General features: G+C 35.4%; 1 protein-coding gene across 3 annotated transcripts in view; it reads left to right on the top strand.

Annotated features, from left to right (window-relative positions):
* The window catches only part of LOC129944119 (chloride intracellular channel exc-4), an 85025-nt gene that overhangs the window by 50293 nt on the left and 9463 nt on the right, over positions 1–25269 (top strand). For 2 of the 3 annotated variants that reach the window (XM_056053314.1, XM_056053313.1), the window contains exon 2: positions 20737–20838. In XM_056053314.1, the coding sequence (XP_055909289.1) occupies positions 20737–20838 (102 nt within the window). Of the gene's footprint in view, positions 1–19108; positions 20389–20736; positions 20839–25269 lie in introns of those variants that run through there. The other variant, XM_056053312.1, reaches the window with a different exon arrangement.

The following is a 25269-nucleotide window of genomic DNA, read 5'->3' as shown; positions in this document are numbered from 1 at the left end:
CCTGTCAATGACTTGTCATTGAGTAATGAACGATAGACGTTTGTTATGGGATGTCACATGATAAAAAAATGATAGCAAAGTGGCAAGATTGTACAACACTTAACCGGTAAAGTGGTTAAGGCCCTTGTTTTTGTTTTACATACATATACTCGTAAATACAACAAACTTATGATAGGTTGTGGTGTTTCTTCTGATGATATCATGAAGTTTTTGGTTTCTTCCGTAGTTATGTACATGATGGCTGTAATTAGGTTGTGCCTAGAAATGGAAAGAAGTTTTTTAATATTATTGGCTTAATTGGTGTTCGCTGACATTTAAAGTCAAAAGAAAAATGACTTTGAAAAAGATGATTAATTCAGTTTTAAAGGGTGATTTTTTTGAGGTTAGGATTTTCATGCATTAGTATTTGACAGATCAAGCGGGATTTCAGACATGGTGTCAAAGAGAAAGATGCTCAGTATGCTTTGACATTTCATCAAGAATAGACTTACTAACGAGCAACGCTTACAAATCATTGAATTTTATTACCAAAATCAGTGTTCGGTTCGAAATGTGTTTCGCGCTTTACGTCCGATTTATGGTCTACATAATCGACCAAGTGAGCAAACAATTAATGCGATTGTGACCAAGTTTCGCACTCAGTTTATTTTATTGGACATTAAACCAACCACACGAATGCGTACAGTGCGTACAGAAGAGAATATTGCGTCTGTTTCTGAGAGTGTTGCTGAAGACCGTGAAATGTCGATTCTTTGCCGTTCGCAGCAATTGGGTTTGTGTTATTCGACCACATGGAAGATTTTACGCAAAGATCTTGGTGTAAAATCGTATAAAATACAGCTCGTGCAAGAACTGAAGCCGAACGATCTGCCACAACGTCGAATTTTCAGTGAATGGGCCCTAGAAAAGTTGGCAGAAAATCCGCTTTTTTATCGACAAATTTTGTTCAGCGATGAGGCTCATTTCTGGTTGAATGGCTACGTAAATAAGCGAAATTGCCGCATTTGGAGTGAAGAGCAACCAGAAGCCGTTCAAGAACTGCCCATGCATCCCGAAAAATGCACTGGTTGGTGTGGTTTGTACGCTGGTGGAATCATTGGACCGTATTTTTGCAAAGATGCTGTTGGACGCAACGTTACGGTGAATGGCGATCGCTATCGTTCAATGCTAACAAACTTTTTGTTGCCAAAAATTTAAGAACTGAACTTGGTTGACATGTGGTTTCAACAAGATGGCGCTTCATGCCACACAGCTCGCGATTCTATGGCCATTTTGAGGGAAAACTTCGGAGAACAATTCATCTCAAGGAATGGACCGGTAAGTTGGCCACCAAGATCATGCGATTTGACGCCTTTAGACTATTTTTTGTGGGGCTACGTCAAGTCTAAAGTCTACACAAATAAGCCAGCAACTATTCCAGCTTTGGAAGACAACATTTCCGAAGAAATTCGGGCTATTGCGGCCGAAATGCTCGAAAAAGTTACCCAAAATTGGACTTTCCGAATGGACCACCTAAGACGCAGCCGCGGTCAACATTTAAATGAAATTATCTTCAAAAAGTAAATGTCATGAACAAATCTAACGTTTGTTTCAAATAAAGAATTGATGAGATTTTGCAAATTTTATGCGTTTTTTTTTTTTAAAGTTCTCAAGCTCTTAAAAAATCACCGTTTATATCCAGTAGTAGTAGTAGTAAATTTAATTTATTTTAAAATTTACATGAAAAAAGGGGCTAGGATCCGACATGCTAAAAACAATATTTTGTATAAGATAAAATTATTTTCTAGGCAATATTCTTAATTTTTGCCAAAACATTCGACACCGTTAACTGACTTTTTTTAAAATTTTACGAGCTTGCTATCAAGTCACTTTTTTTTAATTGAAAAAAAAACACCCACTTTTTGTAAGTCCTTTCTTCTGTGTTATTATCTGTATAAAAAAATGTATTTGAAGTCGATATCTCTACTGGTTCCTGAGATATGGACCCTTCTTTTTACCTATGTACAGTATAAATAAGCTGAAAATAAACAATGGGACGGTCAAGACACTGCACCGAAGAAATTCAAAAACTTATTAGAAAACTGCGTTTGGAGGGAAAACCTACCAAAATATTCAAGACATCGAAGGCTGCTCAGAAAAAATGGTCATTAACGTCTTAAAATGACAAAATAAACCGAAAACGCTAGGCCCAAAAAAGATACCTACTGAAAGAACTGACAGAAAATTGTAAAGTTAGCAAAACGGACCCTTCCATAGGCTTTAGGAAAATAAGAAATGGATATCAACTGTCTTTTAACGTTGTCGCAATACGAAGGCGTCTTTTACAAGCGAAGTTACCTGTCAAAAGTCGAAGTAAGGTACCATTCTTGACGAAAAGGCATGTGGCAAAGAGAATGGAGTTTGCTTAAGCGCATTAAGATTAGGCAAAAGACAAATAGAGGAATGTTCTGTGAAACGATGAAAGCAAAGTCGTCCTTTTTGGGTCCAAAGGTCGTCGGGAATATGTGACAAGATCCTATAGGTCGGGCCTATTTATCCAATCGGGGGGTATAAGAGATGCAACCGACAATGTGAAAATTCTAGAGGAGGTTATGTAACCCTATGCTGAATAGCAAATGCCGTTGGTTTGGGTATATCAAAAAGACTATAACCCAAAGCATACGTCAAAAAAGGCAAAACCGTGGTTTGCGCAGAAGAAGTTATCTGTTATGGAGTGGCCCGCCAAATCCCCCGATCTGGACCTCATCGAACATTTGTGGGGGGGAGGTGTTAAGAACGCATTTCATAAAGCAAAACCCAAGAATTTTGGGAAGCAGTGCGTGATTTGGGGAAAGCAATACCAGTCGAGAACTCGAGAGGTGTCAGATCTTAGTGGACTCGATGCCTTGTAGACGCGAAGCAGTCATAAAAAAACAATATTTATGCAACAAAGTACTAATTGTAATTATTTGTATACTTTCATATGACTTATTACAGTTTTTCTTACATCTTACGTAATGCATTAAGTACTTTGCCATGCACTGCTATTTTTTTGAACAGCCATTTTTTAAAAAACTGTTTTTACTGTCACAAAGCTAACGGTAAAAAATCGATAGTACTTATTTTCTGTTATTCAGCCCAATTCTTAATATTCCCGGGGAAAACAATTCCCCGGGAGACTTGATCTCCCTAGAGTAAAATTCTCCTACTCCGAATTCCCCGGGAGACAGTTTTTCCCTTCGAACTCGGGAACGAAAATTTTGTATGTTCGAAACAGCTGTTCCGAAGTATTTGACACAAGAATGTACAAAGGTGTACAAAAGTTTCAGAAAAGGAAAACAAACATTTTGAAATTGATATTTATGCATAAATTAGTTTAAAAAATGTTCAGTATGTTCAGAGGAGTTAAAACATCAAAGCCCAAGGGTTGTTAGAAGAACCTTTAGGAACAGTTCGAACCCCTCTGGAGTTGCCTCAATGGTTGTAAGTACTTTTAAATTCACAAAGATTTATTCTAAATTTGTTTTTCTAGTTTCATTAAACAACTTGATTCTTAGGTTTCAAAAGTATTATATATTTAACAAGGTTGTGCTGCAACACCATCAGGAGCAGGACTAAAGCACTCATCTTATTTTAATATGTTTTGTACAAAAGTAAAATGTTGAAAGTTTAAAACTAGAGAAAAAGAGCAAGAGTTATTGTTTGCTTCTTCCAAATAGCTTGGAAACATGTTTGCAATAAATTTTGGATCATTTGACATCGTAGCCTCAAGCTTTTTTCTAACAGTTGACAAACTTCCAAAAATAATCTTGTTTAGGAGCCAGTTACAGCTATCATTGAAATCGATCCGGGCAAATTTTTGAATTGATATTTGGCTATGTTTCCCTTCGATTAGAAATGTAATTTATGAACCGATCAACCGGAAATCACCCAAAGAATTTTTTTGATGAAAAAAAGTGTAATTGCTCATTTATTTTTCTCTAAAAATGTATGTTTCTATTTTCCGGACGGAAATTCAATTTCCTAAACAGCTGATACTTTATGTTCTAAAGTGAAACGAAGCGTTCCACTGATTTGTGTTCCAATTTCGCACAAATCCAATGACAGATTTGTGTCAGTAAAAGTTTTTCGGTGGATTTCAATTAGGACATTTTTTTCAATGACGGAAACTTTTATTGATAGCTATAAACGACCTGTCCAGAAAATTGCAATGTTTGTTTTCAATGATGAAAACCAATGATAGCTATAACTGGCGCCTTAGATTTAAGATCTACTTCAATTTCATAAATATACTCATCATATAAAAAGTTTGAATATTAATGAAATAATTGCTTACGAATAAGGAACGTTCTATAATAATCATCAGCTCTTTTTTGATTATATTTCACCAAAGTTTTGTTTCTTTTGTTTTTCACGTAAGAATCGACCGAGTTTATACGAGCTTTTTTAAATGGAAAAGTTTTACTGAAACAGACAACAAGAGTATTATGAAAAACGTTACACATATTATTAATATTTAATTTAAAAATAATTGTTTCAAGTCCACGAATTAAACAAATTTACGAAACCAAACATCCCAAAGTTAAATTTAAGTTTTTCGTAAGAAAAATTTTAACTAGGGGAAGGCATATTGAAATTGAGTGCAATATCTAAAGAAGGATGATGTCGTCGATCTTCTTCTAAAAGTTAAACAGCGGAAGCAATGACTACAATTTCAGCGCAAACTGTATCGTAGAAATAAACTAAGTCGAGTGTTCTTCCAAAACTATATGCCATTGTTAGAGCTTGAAGGTATTTAAGTCGATATAACAAATAAATGCCCGGATACTAACTTAATTTTTAAAATGGTAAAATGCACTGAGAAAGTTGAAAGCATTGAGCAATCTGGACGGATCTGCGATGGAGATACAAAAAAAATAAACGGCCAACTTGTATATTTGTATACTCCATTCAGATCACTTACAAAAAGCTTACTCCACTGCAAATATTTGAAGTGCGAAAATGTCAGTCCTTCATTTTTCTCTTTTGTTAGGCTGTTATTTTTGACAAGGGAACATAAAATAATGTTGATTAGCACACAAATCCACTGCCAATCAACTTATGCCTGAAAAGTTGAACTCTTTTGCACGACCAACTACACTTTATTCACCAAAGTTAATACAAAAATCTAATGCAACTAGAACAACAAAACCATCGACATCATATAATACAAGTCGAGTATATAATTTATCAGACACCATTTAAGTTCCATATTCGTGTTCAACAATTCGATCAGAAAAGTTTCAGTCTCAGGAAGACACGACAAAAAACGTGAGAAATTTCCATACGACTTCCATTTGAGAATTCAAATTGAATAAACCTACAGCTTACAGCTAAGTGTAAGTGTAAGTGTAAGTGCACTAAGGTTTAAAATGTTGTTATTGTTTTTTGTTGTCTTCGTTCGTTTTCTGAGTTATTTACACGGTACAGTAAATGATACAAATACAATCCATGATGGAAATGGTAAGAAAAACGTGAGTCAGCTGAACTAAAAATTATTGTTTACTCACGTCGATGTTGTCGTTGTTGCCGACTTCGAGTGACGACCATAATAAAACAAAATATACAAAAGAAACCACTGAACGGAAGGGAAAAAAATATGTATTTAGAAAGGAAACCGCATAGTCTATTTTTGAAAATGTCATTTCGCAGACCCTGGTGCATGAACAAATACAAACAACAGCAACAACACTAGCAGTTTGATACACAGTGGAACATGAAACTTAAATTTCAAAAATTCATCAGTTACACTTATTTGCTTGTTTAAAAGCTCAGCTCTCATTTGCTATATGAGAGAGTTTTTTCCAAAACTAGTTTTAAAAGGTTTTCGAGTTTTTTAAGAGCCAGTTATAGCACCATTGAAACCAATAATTGGATTTTTTTGACAGGTTACAGCTTATATTGAAATATTCTGTAATTGGACATAAATTTCCTAATTGGGTTTAAGAGTTGAATTGACAGGTGGGAATACAAAGATAATGGAACCCTTTCAGTGGAACGATTTTGTTTCGAAATGTGAAACCACAATCATTTGTTCAATGTAAAAGATTTCATCATTGAAAAATTAAAAATGAACTAAGGCGCCTGCTATAGCTATCATTGGTTTTCATCATTAGAAACAAACATTGGAATTTTTTTTGGCAGGTCGTTTATAGCATCATTAAAAATATCTGTCATTAAAAAAAAAATTCTGAAATACATACATCGAAAAATTTGCACTGACAGAATTGGAATTGTGTGAAATTGGAACACAAATCAGTAGAACGATTCGTTTCCATAATTTTTATTTCTAATCAAAGGGAAACACCGTCAAATATCGATTTAAACATTTTTCCGGATTGTGTTCTATGATAGCTATAACTAAGAGAAAATGTCTGAGTTAAAAAATCTGAAAGAAACTTTAATCCATTTATGCTAAAACGCTTTTCAACAGTAAAACACAAAACGGTTTGAAAGTAAGTTTTGTTTTTATAACGAAAGTGATGTCTAAAAATGTTTATTATTATCAAGTTTTTGAAATATATTAAAAAAAAATAATGTGGAAAACGGATATTTTTAAAACTTGAGCTTAAAATTAAAATTAAATTTTTGAGATCGAAATCAGCACTTAAGAATAAGTCCAAAACGTTTTAAAAAATCTATGAAAGTATGAAATTCAAATTTTTTTTTTGAAACTTCGTATAGAGCCAAAAGAGACTCATAACTAGTAACAATTTCCCGAATCTAAGTAAGATGCTAAAATTAAGAGAAAGATTTCTGCTTTGTAAAATCATTACACAATTTGCTGTTAAAAGATATTTAAAATTTTAATTTAACTTCAAAAACCCCGTTTTTGATTGTGTTTTGCATTTTTAAAGGGTTTAATTTAAAAAACCTGATGTGATAGACAAATTTAGAGACGAAATTCGAATTGAAGATATCTTGATATATTAATAAAATATTGTTTTGTTTGTGAAATTGGCAACTAAGTTTTTCACAAATCAGACACTTAATTATTGGGACAGAACGATATTCAAAATTTAAACTCAATTTTAACCATTTACAAACGTGTGCTATTGAGTTTTTTGTTACTTTGGTGGTTGGATTTATATTTTATTTACAGTTATTCAAAAACAATCTTGTTGTCCATTTTTGTATCTAAAAATGTTTAATAATAACCCCAGACAAAAAATAGGGACCACTATTAATCAAATTGAAAAGCAATTCTTAATTGTTTCAAAGGGGTGTCTAGCTTTGAAAGTGCGAAGAATACAGGGGCCTTACTATGTAATGCGTTTCGAAAGCCAATTCGATTCGAATCTGATATTCGATTCGTTTATGAGTTCGTACTCTGTCAAATGTTCGAATCGAACAAAACAATAATCTAGTACTTTTTCTATTTATAGAATAGATTTGCCGAGTCTCGACGTATTTCTCATGAGATATGTCAAAGCAAAAATACAAAAAAACAAATCACGAACAAGACGAGAAAGTTGAAATTAATTTTTAAAGACAAAATATAAAATTATTTGAAGTGTTTCTGGTGTCCTATGCGTTCAAGAGTCCCTTGGCTAAATCTGTATGAGCTCACATGAATCCCATAATTTCAAATTGCTTTTGTTTGGTATGCACATCCGTTAACTCTCTTGGTGTAGAAACAAAATTTCTGTTTTCGAACGCTAATGACATTCGGAAACGCATTGCCATATACGAAAAATGAGGATTTGTCATTCCGTAAGTACTAGATGTCTTATCTGCATTAGAAATAGAAAGTACAAAATATTCGTTTTTGAAAATATTTGCTTTCGAAACACATTACAGGTTAGGGCAGGGAGAAAAAAACTAAACCATGGAACCAATTTCGACGGTTACTCTCTTTTTGCCTACAAACTGTGATTTGCAAATAAACTTTCATATGTATTAACTCCATATAAAAAAAAATGTGTGGAACAAATACTTATGCAAGAAGATGTGCACACTCCCCACATTTCAAAAATGGCGACCGCCTTTGAAAAATGGCGGATGTGTTCAAAGAAAACTCAAAATTGTGGATGAACAACTTTTTGGTACTCTCATTGTGTTCGTTTGGGAGTAATATCATTCGAATATGAAGTGAAATTAATTACTCTTGTTATATGCCAAAACAATGAAGATTTAGAAACAATTCTAGAAACATAAAACTCTGAAAGCACTACAACTATTTTTTTTATTATTATCTGCGTTTATGTGTTTAGTTTTCGCTCAGACCGTTTAAAAATGCAAAAAAAAATCCGATTTGTCGATGCGAGAGATGCAGGAACATTGAAAATGAGAGTTACAGAATGTAAACATCGATCATGAACATAAAACAACGCACTAACATTGAAAACATTTTTATATACTCATCTCTTTTTTACATTACTATTTTATTGTGTGTACTCTTTGTTTGTTTTCTTTACGTTACTCACAACATTTCTTGAAAATAAGTTATTTAAGTAGAGACTAAAAAAAAAAAATTGCTACTTCTGTTGCCAATTTTCATCGCATAAACTATTCTAACTGCTTTCCACTAAGCTAGTATGTTGCTTTTAAAGTCTTAACTACATAAGCCGAAAAGTACCTTTGCATAAAAGTAAAAATATTTGTATTTTCGCTAGGTCAGTGGTTTTGTGAAATGATTTCCAGTTCTAACTATTTATAGCTTATCTTTCAGTTATATAGCGACAAGGAAAAATCTGTGAGAAAAAAATTCTAACTACAGTTTTTCTGAAAGTGCATTGTGGCTTATTCAAAGATGTTCGCTAAACTTTTTAGGATATTCATTAATAAATGCAAATCAAGATTAAGAGCTAAACCTGAATAACTATAAACATAGAAAATGCTCAAGTAATTATTATCGCAGCCAAATTTCATAATTAATTTTTTTGATGTATAAAACATTTTAAAAAGTTATTCATGACAAATAAATGTTACGCTGACACTAAGTTCCAGCAAATATCGATTGATACCGCAATTGCAGAAGATATGGATATTTTATATAAATATTCCCGGTACACTTTAGAACTTTATTATTTCCGCCTTTTTTAATTCAATGTAAAATAATTCAATGCTGTATACTTTAGATAATACAGTAGTTAAGTTATTAGTTAAGGTAAATTACTATTGAAATAAACATAACATACATTTAAAAAAACAAGTACTTCGTTCATATATATAAATTAAGTCTAGTCTAAAAAACCTTAACCTTGTTTCACTCTTTCTGAACACATCTTTTCTTGTTTTGGTTGTTAATGCCACCTATCTTCAACTCAGAGAAAGAGAAGGGAAAAACAAATTCACCACGATCTACCGTTATAACTTTTACCGTAATTTATTGACCAACGAAAATTGTTTGCTAGAATGAGTTTGTGGAAACCAGAGAGAGAGAAAGAAATGTCAAATGTCTCAATCTCTCAACTGAAGTTTTTTTCTCGCCTTGCTCTTCGAGGTGAAAAAATGTATACACCGATACGAATTCAACACGCTATAACAAATGAGAGTAATGGCTGAAACACATACACGCTTCAGCTTCGGCTTCGTCTCCGTTACGTTAGGCCCGCTTCGAGGTTGCTTTGAATGACATTTCTATTATTTCATCCCTCCAAAGAGCAAATATTTTGTTTGTTGACATTTTTTTACTGCTGATGAGCTGTCAGACAAAGCAAATGTTCAGAAAATTGAACTAGAGCTTCCGTTTGGAGTCACATTACGTTACATTACATTCTTTTCCTTACGATTGTCAAACAAAACGTGAGGTCGAAGCTACATTGTGATAGCATGCATTGAATTCCTATGGCTGAACTCGTAAACGTCAGGCGAAGTCGAAGCTGAAGAGTGTATGTGATTCAGTCATAAGAGGTTTGAAAGGGACGGAGCGGAGACGAGGAAATTTGACTCTCGATTAGTTTTTTCTCTCTGCTAAGGGCCCCAGCCCCCAGCTCGTCCTCGGACCTTTTATGCTCGAAAATGCAAAAAGATTATCCCATTAAGTCAAAACTAATCGAAAAATAACATAAATGCTATAGTTTTCTGCTGAAGTGGAACATGAATTTGGAACAAAATTTCCATCACATGACTTTAAGGGAATTGCTTCAGGAGGCCGGTTACCTATGTTTCAAAAGTAAACAAAAAAGCAAGTCGAATACGTGATGATGGACGCTACAAAGACATGTCAAAGAGTTTCTGGGATGACATGGTCTTTTGCGATTAAGACAAATTTAATGTTTTTCGTTTTGTTGACCGCATAACCGTATGGAGACAGCCTAGCACAGATGACACCTATGGTTATGGTTTTGGTATTAAATGACTGCTGCAGTTATTAATGAGTTGGTTATTATCGACCACATCATTATGGTGAGTCAACTTTCTATGGACAAATCTTTTAGGAAAACATATAAAAGTGTCAAAAAACTAAGTATTTCAAGATTGTTCAAATTCTAGTATAAGAACAACGACGCCAAAATCACAGCTCATAAAGACTTGCACATTCAACGCAATTTCAAGACCTAAAACCAATTGAACATTTCTCGAAATAGTTTGGAAAACGCTAAAAAAAACTCGTGGAATTGTCAATATATTAAAGGAAGAACTACAAAAATATTGCATGTGAAGTCATCGAAAGATTTATACAATTTAGATTAATATATTAACCGCTGTCAAGTGTGGCACTGTACCTAAATCGGATTTGTAATTTTGACAAGTAATCTGCTAAGCAGCCCTAATGTTTGCATTTGTAATTCTTGCTGCCCTACTTTAAACAACCACACAACATCAAAAAGTTATGATAAGTAAAAACGTGTATTCAATTCCTTTTTAAGAGTTCTCTAATTTAGATGTAGAAATCTGGTTTCAAAAAAGAAACCTTGACGACGTTTATGTTAAATCCATTGACATACTATACATGGACTGCTAGTAGCCAACTTCACGATGGTTCCACTTTTAACGGACAAAACACTAGCGCAAAGAGGGCTATGCGGAAAAATTGTGTAACATTTAATACTCACATCCACTGCTGTCGTTTTTGCTACTATAGTAGTGTTTTTTTTTTTATTTTCAGAGTCAACTGCTTCTATACCCACGGACGAAAACTACTCCCCAAAATAAAACGAAAAAGAAATTTGTATTTGGTTTAAAATAAAAACCAAAATTTAAAATATAATGCCCCAATAATAGTGCAACAGCAGAATGAAAATTTTTAGATGTAAGCCTTATAAAAAATAAAAAAGAAATTTACTCAAGGTAGAAACGGTGAATGCACTACTAACTGCTAAGGAACTTCTTAAAAACAATTTCACCGAAAAATGGGAGCCATCGAAAACTTTAATCGAGAATAACAAAACATTGTATAAGGCGATGGTTTTCATCATGGTTTTCATCATTGAAAACAAACATTGGATTTTTTTTGACAGGTCGTTTATAGCTATCCTTAAACATTTCTGTCATTGAAAAAATTTCCTGATTGAAATTCACCGATAAAATTTTACTTACAGAAATCTATCATTGTAATTGTGTGAAATTGGAACACAAATCAGTGAAACGATTCGTTTCACTTTTGAACATAAAGTATCAGCTGTTCAGGAAAATGAATTTCCGTCCGTTGAGGAGAAAAATAAATGCGCAATTACACTTTTTTTTTCTCAAAAAAACAAATTCTTTGTGTGATTTCCGATGGATGATTATATAATTTTCATTTCTAATCAAAGGGAAATACCGTCTGGATCGATTTCAATGGTAGCTATAATTGGCACCTTTATGTTTGTAACTGAAAATATGAAACATCGAATTTACAATATTGAATTTAATTTATTCATGAATATTCAAACATGTATGTATGTTGATGTCAAATATAATGTCAATTGCCAATTTCTTATTTAATAAACAAAAAGTGATGAATTTAAATTATTTTTTTCAACTATATTATTTTAAAATGTTGGCCTTTGAGCAGTAAAAGCAATCATTTGGTACGACATTACATCCTTCTATTTGTCTGTTTTCGGAACATTAACATTCGCAATGGGCCAATTAACTTCGAATTTGGACATTATTATTATCAGTTTTTAATTTGTTTCAGGGGAAAAGCATGTGTTTGTTGTTTTTTTGGTTTTACTCCTCCTTATTTCAGAAAATACTCCCCAAAATAATTGAAAAAAACTACTCTTAATATTTTTAAAACGACAGCACTGCTCACAGCAAAAAAATGGCATCGTTTGTCTTCAACAAATTATATAAGATGTCAGTACTTTCTATGTCAGAAAAAGCTTATCTCAACTAAATACAAACAGATGTCGCTAAATATTTCATAACTTTTTTTGCCACTGTGCCTGAAAGGGCTAGTGTAGCTAATTTGAAGTGGAACCATTTTTATTCAAATTTTGTATGGAAAATTCACACCACTAGCAGTCCATATATAGTATGTCAATGGTTAAATCAATCATATTTCTTGCAATTATTTTAATTTTGTATTTGTATTTACTAATTATAATGCTAAAGACTTCAGCATATGTGTAAAGACATCTAAAAATGTTATAAATAGCATAGTTCTTCATTTGATATCAGAGTCAGCAACATCATCTATAAGGAAATTGATCGAACAATAATGTTTAGCAAATATTTACTCTTTTAGTTTTCTTTTGAAATGATGAAAATAAGATAAAACCCTAAGCATTTTACTAGAGAATTGTTTGTGAATATAATGATAGACAAGAAACCTTGCGACGTTGCTCAAGAGATACAAAAAAGTTTCAGTTATACAATGGTCACGTGTCATTTTTAAAGCTCTCTTTTGAATTCTGTCCAAGAGACTCAAGTTAGTTATTCAAGCACCTGCCCAGATATGAGCTGCCGTTGGTAGTTCACATCCAAGGATAAGAATTTATAAACAAAAAAGAGTGTCGGAGACAAAGCGGAGCCCTGGGGCACACCAAAGTTTATTTTGTAGATATCAGATTTAAACCCGTCCAATACTACTTTAATTGAACACTCCGAATGGTTATTTCTAACCCAACAAGGAACAGATTCATCAATACCAAATGCACGCATTTTCGATAAGAGAGCTTGATGTCAAACTCTATCAAATGCTTTTGAAATATCGAGTGCAATAATCTTACTTTCTCCAAAACGATGTAAAGATTTGTTCCACTATTCGGTGTGATAAACCATGAGATCACCATTGGACCTATTGCTATGAAAGCCATTCTGCCGGGTATTAAGCAGCTTTCTTTTTTCAAGATATTACTTAAGCTGAAAATTGATCAGCGTTTCAATGACCTTTCAAAAAAAGGACGAAAGTGCAATTTTACTATAGTTAGAAGGGGTGGCGCATTCGCCTTTTTTAGAAACAGGCTGGACAAATGCTGTTTCCCATCCACTCAGAAAGAGACCAGTAAATTTGGACATATAGAAAAAGCTAACACAGTGGTTTCTCCAACGAAAAGGAAAACCTGTTCAGAACAATAGCAAGGATTTTATCTGGGCCAGCGGATTTGTTGAGTGAATGCTAAAAGATTCATCCCATAGAATCGTTTGCGCTTTCAAGTACAGGAGGAGCCATGTCACCATGCCAGGTTCGAATTAACTGAAAACTGTACTCGAAGCAAATTGGCTTTATCAATCGAGCTTACGAAAAAAAGGCATAAGAACCGACGATGACGTAGTGTTACCAGAAACGTTTACTACCTTCGGGACATTGTAGTTACGTTGAATATGTCCGTTACAGGTCCTTGTAGCTTGTTTAAATTTATTTATGATAGTTTAAGCTACAAGAATAACAATGTATTTTGAACACTATCTTAGATCCTTTGAATAGCTTTATAACTAAATAGAAACATCAATAATATTTCTTTGACTTTGGATAAAATACTAACAACTTGAGTCTAGAACAACTGCTAAATATCGTGTTCATTTAGTCTTTGACTATATTACCCAAATATTCATAAATTTTCAATCGAATAGTTCAAACTAAGCGCATTAAACAAATAATAAAAAAAAATGTGGGTAAGTCCCACCGAGTCGACTTTCTGAACAAAACAACAAAAGAATATTTTTCAAAACCTCTGATAACTATATAATATATCTCACATAGAACATCGTTGGAGACAAGGTTGAAATGATTTTCTATTACTAATTAAAATTGACTTCGTTTTTGAGGCTTGAAACAGATAAGAGTGCTTTTTACATACTTTTAATCAAGTGTTAGCAATTTTTAAAGATTAACATACATAATCTTAATGATGCTTAATGCTTGATATAGAAAATTACAAGCAATTTAAAACCAATTAATGAGGAATGTTCTTGATAAGTTAACCTTCTACTTTTACTATATTATTTTAACTTTATCACCCCGCCGCCGCCGCGCCGCCCTTTGTTGCAGCTTAACAATGCCAATGGTTGGTAATGAATTTGAACTTGAATAAATGTTAGAACCCTTAACCAAATAATCATTAAGCACAAATAATCAACAACGATACGAGTAACGTTTTGACGGTGTTCTAATGAAATTGCTTGCAAAAACAAAAAATACCGTCTATTCCATTAGAATACGAGTATATTATATGCATGACTAAGCAGATTTGTGACATTGCTTCCAGGAAACCATATTATGCTTCCTTTTTATTTTTATTTGCTTGCTCCAAAAAGTTTTGATAAAAATACAATCATGGTTTTAATAAAGCATTAAGTTCCGTTAATGACGCAATTTCACTAAAAATATTATTGGTTCATTCGACAAAAAAAAAAATTAAAAACCTGATTAAATTCAAAATTAAGCAATTTTCAATATTTTATTGGTTACTTACTTACTTAAGGTGGCGCTACAGTCTTGTGTACACTAGCACTTCACTCAATAGCCTTATTCATCTAACTCCGTCCCTTACTTCATGTCGCCATTAGTGCACTCTAAGTTAGGTGAGGTCACTTTTCATACTATCTTATGAATTCGAAGACTTTCCAAATCGGAGCATTGGTTTCCGTCCCCATCTCAGGGGGTTGGCTTTTATCCTTCTGGCTAAGTCTACATCGCTGTACAGCCCGTACAGCTCGTCCTTTCATTTTCTTCTCCGGGGCCATGGATCACACGAATTTCTCTCGAAACGACCCAATGTCTTCTGCACTGTATAGCAGTACGGGATGATAGCGCCACTTGGTTGCTCGACACAAGGCCCTACTATTTAATTGCATTCTTAACCCAAAGAAGCAGCGGTTAACAAGAGTTATTCTTCGTTTAATCCAGAGCTGGTATTGTTTTCTGCATTCATAGGGAAGCCAAGGTACATAAAATGCCAAATAACCTCAAAGCGTCTTTCGGTGGTGACGTTTTGACCGAAACGTCGTTGTTTCAGGTCCTTTATTGATAATTTATTTATTGCCTTCATTAACCGCTAAACCCATTTTTGTAGCCTCTATCTTAATAACTACAAAAGTTCCATTGATATCACACTGAGTTTTTCTGATTATGTCAATGCTATCAGCATATGCTGGTTATTGGACAGATTTTGAAAGATAATGCCTTAAGTGTTGACGATGTTTAAAGAAATCACATGACGATGTTAAATAAAATCTCACTACAGCGCAAGAAATCTCATCACCTTGCCTAAAATCTTTTTGACATCCAAAATGTCGGTTAAGTTGATTCTAACGTTTAAAGAGCAGCCCTAATTCTCATGGTCATCCTGTATCGGGCAAACAATATTGGGTCTCTATTCATGGGACAAGCTTTCTTCCTACCATATTTTACAGATAAGTTAGTGCATGCTGAAGTCTTCTTGGAGAAATTTTTGTGGTAAAATAGAAAATACTTCAGAAGCCTCAAGACTCAGGAAAATTCTCTCAAAAAGTCCAACAATACCCAGTGCTTTAAAGACAGAAGGGACACTGCATCTGTTATTAGACATCCACTTTCCAGGTAGCTCTAACATAATCAATGACTTAACATCAGAGTCTCTAGCTTATACAAGCGGTTTAGTTGATCTAATAGCGCGGGAAAAGCTGCAATGGGCCATAGACAGCTTTGATCCATATAAATCTCCAGGACCATTCCGGACGAACTACAAAAATGCTCAGACGTGATCATTTCACCATTGGAAATCATTCTGACAAGCTGTGTAAGGTTGAGATATATTCCCAAAGCCTGGAGAATGGCAAAAGTAGTCTTCATTCCTAAAGCAGGGAAACCCTCACACGTTAACCCTTAAGATCTACGACCAATTAGCCTATCATCCTTCCTTCTTAAAACCTTGGAAAGAATGATTGAAATTTATATCAGACATAATTTAAAACCATGTCTCATTTCCACAGCTCAAATGCTTACTCTAAGGGAAAATCAGTAGAATCAGCACTTCACTCGCACATTGCACTTCACGTACTATTGAACATTTCCTCGAATACAAAGAATATAACTTGGTAGCGTTCCTAGATATTGAAGGAGCTTTCAACAACGTCAGTTACCAGGCGATCACAACAGCAATGGATAAGCTGAAATTAGAGAAGTCACTCATAGATCTTATAAGTCTCATGCTGAAAAGCAGGACAATAATTTCTAACATGAGAAGTTTTACTACCACTAGATCGGTGAATTGAGGCACTCCCCAAGGTGGAGTCCTTTCGCCTCTTTTATGGAACATGGTAGTAAACGACCTATTTACATCATTGGAAGCAGAGGGTTTCAAGGTGATTGCCTATGCTTACGACGCACGTTGCAATATCGATATCTGGGAAGCACCCCCAAGTTCTCTGAAAACTCCTACAAAATGCCCTAAACAGGCTAACTAAATGGGCTAAGCAATGTGGATTGGACGTCAACCCACACAAAACTGAATTAATACTCTATTTACATCATTGGAAGCAGAAGGTTTCAAGGTGATTGCCTATGCTGACGACGCACGTTGCAATATCCGTATCTGGGAAGCACCCCCAAGTTCTCTCGGAACTCCTACAAAATGCCCTAAACAGGCTAACTAAATGGGCTAAGCAATGTGGATTGGACGTCAACCCACACAAAACAGAATTAATACTCTTTTGGAGAAGATATACAATTCCTCAGATTAGCCTACCCAAGATAAGAGGTTTACCATTAGGCTTTCCCGACCAAGCTAAATATTTGGGCCTCATTTTAAACAAAACACTGGAAGGCAAATATTGATGAAAGAGTAAAAAAGGCTACTGTAGAGCTTTTTACTTGTAAAAAGGCCATAGGATCGAAATGGGGCTTCTCCCCAAAAATAACCCACTGGCTATACACTTCAGTAATCAGACCGATACTCATTTATGGAGCCGTCGTATGGTGGACCGCACTGGACAAGACGGTAAATCTAAATAAGCTCATCAAAGTCCAGCGGTCAGCAGGTATGTGCATCACAGGAGCACTTCGCTCAACACCAACCGCAGCACTGGAAGTGCTTTTAAACCTAACACCACTTGACATCTTCTCTAAAAAGGTGGCTGCCAACTCATGTGTAACAATACTGGACATACATACTATTCTAGACAGTTTCAGATCTATCCCAGATCGCTTAGACTATACAACCCCAAAAATGGTATTCGGTAAAAGCTTCCATTTGTCCATCCCTTCAAGATCCTCCTAGGAAGAAGAGAGACCACTGGAAGACGATGCGGTACACTTCTATACTAACGGTTCAAAGACCAATCACGGAGTTGGAAGTGGTATCTATTCAGAACAACTGAATCTCAGTCTATCGTATAGACTTTCCAATCAACGTAATGTATTCCAGGCCGAAGTAATGGCGATTAAAGAAGCACTATCATGGCTCAAAGAAAACGTTATATCTTGTAAGGATATACGAATCTTCTCAGACAGATAAGCCGCTCTTAAATCTCTCGCGTCTGTCTCCACAAACTCTCAAACAGTCCACGATTGTCGATCATCTCTGAATGAGATGACGGAACAGTTTAACATTCACCTCATTTGGGTGCCGGGCCATAGAGACATTCCGGGAAATTGCAAAGCCGATGAGCTCGCCAAAAACGGAACACTTCTGCCTTATGTTAGATAAAAACATAACATAGGAACACCACTTGCTACATGCAAATATCTTCTCAAGCAATGTGCTCTAGAATCAACAAATGCTAGATGGTCACAGAGTACCACCTGCCTAGCAACCAAGCAAATATGGCCAAGTATTGACTTAAAACGGTCAAAAGGCTTGATATCACTGAGCAGACAAAGTATAAGGTCTACAATTGAAGTAATAACGGGACACTGCCTCATAGGAAGACATGCTCTGAGGCTAGGGGTCTACACAAATGACTTCTGTAGAAGCTGCATGGACGAGGAGGAAGAGGAAACAGTCCAACACCTTCTATGTACATGTCCAGCAATCTCCATTAGAAGGAATAACTTCCTCGGTAATCCCTTCTTCGATAACACCACTGAACTGGCAACGATTGACACAAAACGTCTCTCTAACTTTATTAAAAGTACAAAATGGTTTGTTTAAATTCATTACTCTCTCATGAGTAACCTCATTAGTGGTATCACAATGGACCCTTGAGGTCTACGTGCGTCAATGACATCTGGACAGCCACTCCAACCTAACCTAACCTAGTGCATGCTCCTAACCAAATTATTTCCATATGCTCTTCATTCAGGCTATCTGCTCCAGCGGTTGTGTTAGACTTCTTAGATATGGCAATCTTTACTTCGTATAAGTCCGGAAGATGGGATTGTGGACTTTTGTCGTCTATATTAAAAGATTCCTGCTTGATAGCTAATTTCGGTTTGTCGTCGTCGTTATACATTCTGCAGAAGTGGTCCTTTTATATACTCAGCAGTGTTATAATTGTAATAGCTTTTGATCAGAGTTTTACACTTGGTCAACTTTAACGAAACTTATTTTCTAAACTAATAATTTAGTACGTTTGAATTTAAAACATAAAAAACAAGGTAATTTTTTCCTACTCTTAGAAAATATAATTTTAAATAAAAAAACGTAGATTAGCAAAATTCTTGAGAAAAAGTAAAATTATATGTTTGAAGTTAGAATCTTTACTGATCTAACAATCTTCTTATTTTTGTCTCTCTCTCACCTCTCTTCTTCACCATGGCGATAAATTATCCTATTATTTTAACTACAAATTCCAGGACGAACCAAAATTCATCGAAGTGTCTGAATCAGAAGAAGATTGCGTGTTACCGAAAGAGCCGGATCCACTACTTCAGCCAGTTCTGGCCGTTTGCTCAGAAAATGATCAGTATATTTTATATGAATTAAAAACCATTCGTCAACCGAGTTGTAGCTTTATTGTCACAAATCCTATACAGCCACCATTTCCTCAATGTGCTCGTCAAATAGATGTTCCAACTTGTGATAGCATCGTTTCCACCGTTACCCAAGTAATAGCTACTCCGGGACCATACACAATTAGTGTTGAAATACCTGTTGAAACTGATCAGATGGTTAATAAATGTAAGGAGAACAGCCCCAAAACAAAGCGTGCTCTAGCTAAAACAAAGCGTGCCTTAGCACGTGAAAGACTCGATGATGCTGTAGCAGCCGTGATCAATGAAGAAATGACCATTGGTAAAGCTGCAAAGGAATTCGAAGTGACAAAGAGTACTTTATGGAAGGAAGTTAATAAATACAGTGACCAGCGGAAAAAGAAAGTCAACGAAGATCTCAATAAAAAGATTGTTGATCGCATTTGTGCGGGCGAATCTCTTTCAGAAATTTCAAGATCCTTAAAGGTTTCCAAATCTACAGTACACCTACATAAAGTTCGACTAGCCCAAGCTGGTAAACTGCCATCGAGTGTTAGTTTCAAGCCCCCTGTTGACAAAGTGGAACAACTTGAGATTAAAAATCGTCTAATTCGGGCTTTTCGTGCTGTCCGAGTGAATGGCATGTCGTTGCGTTTAGCTTCCAGTTACTTTTCAGTGCCACGATCGACGCTGTGGAAACACATCCGCAGGTGCAAAGCCAACCAAAAGAAACAAGAAAAAGCACAGCTTGGCAATGATCCTGAAAAATCTATGAACGATAGTCTCAAGAAAATAGACTTGAAGGAATCAAGTGAAAATGAAGTTGATTCATCAGATGAAAACAGTTCAAATGAAGTGGAAAATGATGAAGATGTTTGTGTAACAGGTGAAAATACTTCGGATGTACAGTCTACAACAACTGCAGATGATTTTCAAGATGACTTTGATTTATTGGATTTTTATTGCGAGCAAAACAATCCAAGTGAAGAAGGAGACTTTTTAATAAGTTTTGATTTTGAAACTTTTGAAGACTATGTTAAGACTGATCTTAAAAGATAAAATTTATATAAAATTGTTTGTGTAGGTTACTCAAAATTGATTGTCCTGATTAAATAAGTATTAATGTAATAAATTAAAATAATATTTCTTTCTATAAAACTATGCATTTTTGAATAAATCGTAACTTCTGGTATTTAGAATTTTTTAAACCAAAATTGCAAAAGAACAATTACTTCGATATTTTTAGAATTCCATTGTTAAAATTTAATTGCAATCGATAATCGGCAAATGATTTTTTCTGATTCCGAATTTATAGCAAATTAAATTGAAAAATCAAGTAAGAAACTAAGAAAAAATGTTTTCATAATATGACCAAGAACTATAAATGATTGAATTAGAGTTAAACAACTAAGTACATAATATCTATCTATGCTGTTACTGGAATGTGTAAGCATTTATTTAATTTAAATACACTACAAGATAATAATACGTATTTTTTTTATTTTTTCAAGGCATCTACAATCGATGGAAGACGTAAAGGAGCTTGCCTTTTTTGCCAAGAATATTTCATGGACTTGTACCTGTTAGCAGAACTGAAAACGATAAGTTTAAAGGTAAAGTTTATCTTCTCTTTAATTCGAATTAATAAAATATTTGAAGCTACTCAATGCTACTCCATGAACAGAGTTTCCAAAAGTTTATTAAAATTTTAAAAACATCATATCTTCTCTTACATTGTTTAATAGTTTGAACCACATTCAATTTACAACAGAAACGGACGACTGAAGTGATTTTTACATTTTTACAAAATCACGAATCTTCAAAATTCTTAGAAGTCTCATTTTGGACTTGGTACAGAATGTCATACCCTGTCTATATTTTCCTCTCCTAATATTAGAATACATGTAGTTTTCGAGCAATGATACAAAATATAGCTTTTAAGTAATTCTAATTTCTTGTTTTCTTCGTTTCAATAACATCCGGAATGATGCTATAAAATTAATGAGTTCAAATATAATTTCAAAATAATTATCCAACAGTAACAAGTATTTTTTTTTCGTTTTCATACGCTTAAACAAATATAAATGTATTTTTAGTTTTCGAGGGGTTCCCTTAGACAAAAAAAAGTTGAATGTAAAATTTCTAACAGAATATTTATTCATGATCAAGTTCATGCTGACAAATATGTCATAAGTATTTTGAATTTCCTTTATTTATGAGCAAAGAGCTCCTAAATTTTAGGTACTATATATTTATGAAACATTTACCCGGTTTGTTTGGGTGGGATAGACGCTGTAGCTAAAAAAATTTGAAGAACTTAAAAAGTTCTTCATGACACGACTAATGCAATCGCGTCATTATAGGTAGGTAGGTAGAAATGGCGACCCAAGGCAACCTAGCCTGAGATCCAATTAGCGCTGTAGTGTGCCGTTTTGATACCAAAAACTCGTTTGACCTTTGATTGAAAGGGTTAGATTTATAGAGAAGCTTCATAGCGATTATGTTAGAGCCATTTTGTCGCACTGAGAAAAAAGATTAGGTCTCTAATCTTTGTCTCAGATAGCTCATCGAGTTCTTGAAAGAATGCTTTTCCAAAGCATTTCATTCTGGTGTTTGTTAAAGCAGGACATTTGCAGAGGAAATGGATTATGGTTTCACTTTCTCCTTGGTCACTACAGCTACGGCAAAAGGTGTTGTAAGAGATACCCAACTTCTCTGCATGAACTCCTATAGGCCAATGTCCGGTACAAACCGCATTAATCCTGGCTATGTCTTGCATTGGCCTGCATAGAACATCGTTTGTACGGGTTTTATTATGGGTGAGCCATATCTTCTTAGATATAATGCAGTTGGATAAATTGCTCCACCTTCGGTTTGATTCAGTTTGGTAGATAGAAAAGATTTTACCCTTCATTGCACCAAGAGGAATGTTAACCATTTCCGCAAGTGAGCTATGAAGGGCCCATCCTTGCTTGGCTAGCTTGTCAGCCCGTTCATTTCCCACGATACCACTATGGCCCGGAACCCAGATCAGGATATGGCCGAGTTAATGGCTTTGACAGCTGCCTGACTGTCTGTAAAGATAGCCACATTACGGGTTTGGTTTGGGTTCAGTTCAGCCTGAAAAACGCTAGCAAAGTCATTAAGCCTAAAGGATTTGGCTACATTTAGGGACTCAGAAAAGATCCCAGAACCAACTCCGCACTCCATCTTTAAGCCGTCAGTAAAGATGGTTGTGTCGAAACCTATCGACACGATGTCATCCTCCCAATCTTAAAGTAGGAGTGCAGTAGTCAGTGTCTACCGAGATAATATCTGAGGGAATCAATTTCGTAGTGTTGCTGTGACCATAAGGTTTTGACAACCAGCTATTTGATTCCTTCAGCCTAATAACGCGGCAGTAAACTATGTATTTAATAAAAAGGTAGATTGGTAGAAGATCCAAAATAACGTTTAAGGTCCGTTGGGCAAGTACGCATGGCCCCTGTGGTGCCCACGCAAGCTGTTCTCTGAACATTCTTTAGCTTATTAATATTATAGGCTTTGCTAAGAGCAGGCCACCACACAATCGAACCATATGTTAAGATTGGGCGCACTACGGCTGTGTACGTCCATAAAATCATCTTCGACTGAAGTCCCCACTTTTTGCCGAAAGTTTTGCTGCAGGCGTAGAAGGCAACACAGGCCTTCTTAACCCGTACTTCAATATTTAGTTTCCAGTTTAGTTTAGGGTCGAGTATAACTCCCAAATATTTTGCACTGGAAGACAATGATAGGATTTGGCCATTGAGTCGAGGTAGCGTGAAGGGCGGTACTTTAGTTTTGGTGGTAAAGAGCAACATTTCAGTTTAACTTTGGTTAACTCCATGTCCACAACTAGTGGCCCAGTTGCTAACTTTCTTCAAAGCTGACTCCGTGATTTCACTAATCACAGAGGTGTACTTTGGCACCAATAGCACCAAATCATCCGCATAGGCTACCGCCTTAAATCCACATATCTCTAATTTAAAGCGAATTGTATCCATGACCAGAAGCCATAGAAGAGGCGAAAGAACACCACCCTGGGGTGTTCCCCTACTCACGTGTTTTGTTGCGATTGTATTGCCTAGAGAGGCTCGAATCTTCCTACCACTGAGCATGAAAATGATCCATTCTCGAATGAAGCGATTCTTCTATGGATTCTGTAAGGACGTTGTTAAAAGCACCTTCTATGTCTAGGAAGGTGGCAAGAGTAAATTCTTTATAACAGATTGTTTGTTCTACAGTACGCACTACCTCATGGAGGGCAGTCTCCGTAGATTTGCCCTTAAGATAAGCATGCTGAGAGCTTTCGAGAGGTCGTCCAACTAGGATTTATCTAACATGGTAATCAAGAATGCGCTCCAAGGTTTTAAGCACAAAAGATGTTAAGCTTATTGGTCTGAAATCCTTTGCGGATTCGTGACCTCGCCTACCCACTTTCGGGATAAAAACTACTTTGAACTGTCTCCACGACATGGGCACATGTTTGGGAAGGAGACATCCTTTAAAAATTTGTTCCAGCCATGGAACTGCCACATCATGCAACTTTTGAAGCATAACTGGCAGTATGCTATCCATGCCTGGGGATTTAAATGGAGAAAAAGTATTGATGGCCCACAAAATATTTTCTCTGGTTATAACGGAATTGACTTGTTCCACATGAGCTACGTTTAGCTCTGTGGTTTGAAGCAATTCGGGGTTATCACTCTCGCAACCCGGAAAGTGCGTCTTCATCAGTAGCTCAAGAGATTCGGCTGGAGAGGCTGTCCAGGTTCCATCAGGCTTTTTTAAAAATGAAGGATTACAATGTTCCTTCGATAAAACTCTCTGAGCCTTGCGGAGTCCTTTATGTCTTCGATTGATTGACAGTCTTCTCTCCAGCCTTGTCTTTTGGCTGATAACAGGGCTTGCTTGTAAATTTTAAGAGAGTCTTTATACGGTTGGTAAAACTTATGTTTGTGGTAGATATTGAAAATTGTCCTCGTCATTTTCCTAAGACTGGACAGTTCTTCATTACACCACGAAGGAAGGGTTTTACGGCTATATTTAACAGGGCAAGAGACTCTAAAAGCTTTACTTATAGAAGTTTCAAAGGTTTTCACCTTTGATTCAAGGTCTCCTATCGATTCAGTGAGATTCGGTAAGTTGCTTAGTTTGGAATTCGCAATTTGACTGAATTTCGTCCAGTCAGTTCTTTTAGGATTTCTGTAATGCGGAGGGTTTTTCGACTCGAAATTAATTTGAAAAAGAATGCACTTGTGATCCGAAAACGAATTCAAAGGGGAAACTCTCTAATTCTCCACTAATAAATTACGGTTGTTTACTAAAGTAACATCAAGCACATCCTCCCATCCATCATAATTTTCCGAGCTCGGAAAGAGGAAAGTGGGAGTATTGCCTATGTTACAAATGGTCATATTATTTTCAATAATAAAATCAAAAAGTGACTCACCTCGTTCATTGATCGCAGAACTTTCCCAAAGGGTATGCCGAGCATTTGCCTCGCCTCCGGTCAGAAGGTTTGCCTTTTTGATGTTAGCTTCGGTTATGATTTTGCACACCTCCTCCGGAGGTGATGGTGCATTATGGGCAGAGTAAAAAGAGGCCATCAGCAAACCCTGTATATTCTTGTCTTCAAATCTGACAACTGTCAGATCGGGAGTGCTAAAATTTGGACATAAAAACCTTTTAAATGTTTCTTAGCTAAAATACAAGTTCTGGGATTACCTTGGTCTTGATCTGCGGTTTTATAAAAGAGGTCGTATTGGTTGTCTTGGAGGCCTCGCACCTTGAGGCCGTTTATCCACGGTTCTTGGATAACGCCAATATCCAATCGCGTCATTATAGTTTATGCACATTGATTCGAATGCCTTATGACTGACAAATTATTTACATTAAAATAAATGGACGGGTAGAGAATTTATCATTTATACGCCTATGTTGTAAAGATTAATATTTAATTTTTTTTTGATTATTAAGTCTGAGAATCTAAATGTAAAGCAAAAACTTTAATTGCAGCAAAT

This window comes from Eupeodes corollae, chromosome 2, assembly GCF_945859685.1.
Source record: "Eupeodes corollae chromosome 2, idEupCoro1.1, whole genome shotgun sequence".
In the NCBI taxonomy this organism is placed as follows: Eukaryota; Metazoa; Arthropoda; class Insecta; order Diptera; family Syrphidae; genus Eupeodes; species Eupeodes corollae.
This window is presented reverse-complemented; position numbering and strand designations above follow the sequence as displayed.